The 5,000-nt window shown below is 24.9% G+C and overlaps 1 protein-coding gene across 10 annotated transcripts in view; it reads right to left on the bottom strand.

Annotated features, from left to right (window-relative positions):
- LOC124951836 (protein cycle) overlaps window positions 1-5,000 on the bottom strand; it is a 39,624-nt gene that overhangs the window by 6,419 nt on the left and 28,205 nt on the right. For all 10 annotated transcript variants that reach the window (XM_047500767.1, XM_047500763.1, XM_047500764.1 and 7 more), the window contains one exon: window positions 600-692. In XM_047500767.1, coding sequence (XP_047356723.1) covers window positions 600-692 — 93 coding nt within the window. The remainder of the gene's footprint in view (window positions 1-599; window positions 693-5,000) is intronic.

Below are 5,000 nucleotides of genomic sequence, written 5' to 3'. Positions count from 1 at the left end.
ATCATACAATTTATATATATATATATATATGTATTAAAAATAGCAAGAGAAAACCGATATATCGATGATAAGATAATTGTACAAAAATTAATTTGTCATAGTTAGGTTTATTTATATATTTAATATGTCATATAATTAATTCTTTTTTGTTTTTTTTTTTTGGATTAAATTACTAAAACAAAATCGATGTATCGATCATGTCAAAATAATAAAAAATAAAAAGAAAATTGCGTAATGTTGAATCAATGATATATATATATATATATATATATATATATAAATATATATATATCATATATATTTATATATATATATATATGTATATACACATATTTATATACATATATAATAATATTATCGATCTAGTTTTTTTTTTTTCTTTTTACATTAAATAACAAACCAATATCATAATATCATCGATGATGAAATAATTACATAAAGAAAAGAAAAAAAAAAATAATTCAACGAAGATCATTGTCTAAAAATTGTATTGTCCGACAAGTTCATCACTGTATATTGGAATTCTCTTTAAATCATAAGTTTTGCCATGTGTCTATAAGTTCAAACTCGAGTTAATGTCTCACATAGTGATTTGGTACCTGAGAGTAATTGAGAGTTTGTGATACCGACTCGGATACGTAGAGAATTCTTCCACGATCGCAACCCACGACGAAGACGAAGCCTTCCGCGGCCTGAAACAGGAGAAGTTGACCGTTACGTCACACGAAAACAAGCATTTAATTGATATTACATAACATGCAACCGAGCCAACAGTTTTAACAATGTTCCTAACTTCTAAGTTACTATCGTCGTCCTTGTTTTGAAGGAAACTACATTTAAAAGGATCGACGACACATTAGATTTATATGTAAAATAAAAAAAGAAAAAAAAAATAAATAAATAAATAAATAAATGAAAATATTTATTCGAAAGTTTTATCAATATTTACATTTCGCGCTTATAATTCGATATATTGCGAATTTTTTTTTTTTTTTTTTTTTTTTTTTTTTATTAACATCTCATAACCTTTAGATGAAGATAAATTTTTCTATCGAATTTGTTCTTCAAATGAAGAAGAATAAAAAATCGATTACAATATCATTGAATTTGTTAAATATTCTTCATAAATCGATGTAATTTCGAAGTGCATACACTTGTACGTACATACGTGTGTATGGCTATATATATATATATATATATATATATATATATATATATATATATATATATATGTAATTTTTTGTTAACTTTTGCTTTATTTAAATAGTAGTAATCCAAAAGAAATAGAGTTTAATTTTTACTTCGGGCGAAAAAAACAATTTGTTAATATTCATTTTTCAAATTTAACTTATACTTATTATAATATAATTATACTATTAATATATATATATATATATATATATCATATGTATTATACAATATTTATAGTAATATATTATAACTTTTATACTCACTCACACACGCTCACGCAGATATATTATATAAATTGTTTATTTATTTGTAAACACGAATAAAAATTTGTAAAAAAAATTTGTTAAGGATTAAACCTGATGTAAACCTAAATTTATAAAAATATTTCTAATTAATAATAATAATTGATATATATATATATATAAGTTTTATATACAATAAAATAAAATCTATAAACTTATTATATGAACTTAAAAAAGCAATTAGGAATAATATCGGATATTTTTGAAAAGAACATGCATGTAAAACTCGACATATGTATACATATATATATATATATATATATATATATATCTATATATATATATATATATATATATATATATGTATATATTCGTAATGATAATCGATTTTAAGTACGTAAAAGCTTATTAACGTTAACGAATGTGTACCTGGTTGATAATATCTCGTCAATATGTATACAATATGAATATATATATATATATATATATATATATATATATATATGCATGCTTCGAGGATGATTACGCAACAACAAGATTACTTAAGCCACGTATACCTGTCGAGTAAATTAACGATATTCAATCTCATTTAATTTCATATTGGCATGTTCCATTAAATCAATGTCACTAAATAGAATCATCAAAAATATTTAATGCATTAATCCATTTGAATAATCAATTGATGGTAAATCATTCATGAGAAGTTTGTTCTAGTAATTCCTAATAGTAATAATAATAATAATAATAATAATAATAATAATAATAATAATAATAATAATAATAGTAATAATAATAATAATAATAATAATAATAATAATAATAATAGTAATAATAATAATAATAATATTAATAATACTAATAAATAATAAGTAATAATAATTGTCTCTCATAATTAATGTATTTAAAAAAAGAACGAGACGACAATAACAAAGCAGGAACGAAAGAAAAAGGAGAAGAAAAAAAGAAAAGAAAAAGAAAAAAACAAGAAAGAGAAAAAATTTAAAGTCAAAGAAAAAAATAAATAAATAAATAAAAATGCAAGAGACATCGCCTAAGAACATTGTGGTAAACATATTTACTTATGTAAATACATACAACACAATGTATATGTAAGTATTCTTGGCCGTTTAAATTCATCCTACGACGTAATAGTTTTCGAATAGATATTAAGTCCCGCTGATTCATCGAAATCGTTCATAGTGTGTATTATCGTCATTGCCATTGTCGAATGATCTATGAGAATTATCCTTTGTAAAAGAGGATTATCGAGATAATAAGAATAATATTACGATACGAATCGTTCGAAAGAAATCTAACGATCTTTATTATCATCAATGTATTTAATAATACGCTATATTTTTTTCAGTGATTACTTTTAAAAAATAATAATTAAAAATATAATATAGTGCTTTTTATTCGTGAACTTAAACATCTATTATATATATATATATGTAATAGATAAAAATAGATATATATGATATTATTTATTATTCTAACAAAGTGATCATAAATATTTTCTAATTTAAAATTTAATTAGAAATATCATAATTTTATACTCAAGCTTATATATATTTATACATATTTATATTAGAATAATAAATAATAATAATAAATAATATCAATAAATGTATACGTATAATATATATATATATATATATATTCGAATTCGTGTATGCATATATATATATATATATATATATGTATGTATGTATGTATGTATATTGTGTGATATAAATAATAAAATAGTTGTCAAATAGAATCGAAAGGAATATGATAATTTCGATATACAGCGTTTAGCCGAAAACCGGATATATAATATCATATCGATGTTGGTATTGAAGAAATACGAGGCAATACACAATGAAACTTTATGCCGCAATTATAAACTCATGTAGTCACGACGATAACGTTGAAGTCTGGTATTTTGGGCGTGGTCGTTTTTACACCAAAGGATATTTATATATATATATATATATATATATATATATATATATATTTACTTTATAGTAGTTTAGTTATATAGAGGAAAGAAAAAGAGAGAGAGAAAGAGAGAGTCGTTCAAGTATCAGCTTTTATCTGTGATACATAAAAGAGTGAGTGAAAGAGAGAGAGAGAGAGAGAGAGAGAGAGAGAGAGAGAGAGAGAGAGAGAGAGAGAGAGAGAGAGAGAGAATGAATGCTAACAAAAGTCACAATAGTAGATAAAACTTACTCATGTATGTATGTATGTATGTATTAACATAGTTTTATATATATATATATATATATATATATATATATACATATATATGTATATATGCATGCATGCACAGGACAATGAGAAATGCATGGAACTGGGCTATAACAACCACCGTTGCAAACTCTCGGCTTTGCTCCAGCTGCGTAACGGAATCTAGAGTGAATCGAAATCTATGGGGAAATAGAAATTGTGTATCCCCATACTTTAAATGAGATACATTCGATTATCGTTCGTACGTATTATCGCAGTTAAAAGGTGTCTCCAATTTTAGATCTAATATATCGCATAAGCTTTATTTTATCTATTTTTTTTTTTTTGATTTTCTCTTATATCCTTCTCATACTCCATAATGGAGAAAAGAATTTCACGAGACGAAAATGAATATAAATATCTAAATTCTATAAGTTGTCAATATGATAATTGACAATTTAATGCCTTTACATAAATCGAATTTATTTAATAATAATTCAGCTTATAGGATAAGCTAATAAAATGGGACATTGAATTCATTACAACGAAAAGGAATTTCATATTTATATGTATGTGTGATATATATATATATATATATATATATATATATATATATAAATATAAACGTTATTGAATTATATTTCAACATTAACCAATAATACATATACGTAATCCCATAATAATTCGAAGACATGCAATATAACGTAATCATAGGTAAAATATTACCATGGTAGTGGACTTATCAATCATTACGAAAGAACGTTAAATTGTATTTATTTCTTACGTGTGAAAGTATATCCCCTACTATACTAAACTATACTATATTATACTGTACCATACTATACTATACTATACTATACTATATAATATACTATACAGTATTCTCTTTTGGTTTGTTCGAGAATCTTGTTAATTGGTTCAGAATCAAAAGGCGTAGGTGAGTGACTTAAGTATGTAAGTACTGAATATATTGCATGGGTACTAGACGCAGAGAGAGAGAGAGAGAGAGAGAGAGAGACAGACAGAGAGAGAGAGAAAGAGAGAGAAAGAGAGAGAGAAGTGTGTTACCCGGTAGATACCATAAATCTATGTACTCGAGTATACTAACCCTTCCCTTCCCTTCCCTTCCCTTCCCTTTCGCTGGCACGAGACTTCGGATCGATGAAAAATCTGTAGCACGCGGGAGAAAGGTTACCCACGGATTTTACCTCGGATCGATCTCGACTCTGTCGAGGGAGACAGAGACAGAGAGAGAGAGAGAGAAAGAAAAAAAGAGAGAGAGAGAGAGAGAGAGAGAGAGAGATTGCAAAAGCTATGAAGGAAAGCCAATGATTATAAAAAGTTCTACGAGAAAGTTAA

The sequence above is a fragment of the Vespa velutina genome, chromosome 9, assembly GCF_912470025.1.
Source record: "Vespa velutina chromosome 9, iVesVel2.1, whole genome shotgun sequence".
NCBI classification, from domain to species: domain Eukaryota; kingdom Metazoa; phylum Arthropoda; class Insecta; order Hymenoptera; family Vespidae; genus Vespa; species Vespa velutina.
The sequence above is the reverse complement of the archived record's forward strand: the minus strand, read 5'-3'. Positions and strand labels throughout refer to the sequence as shown.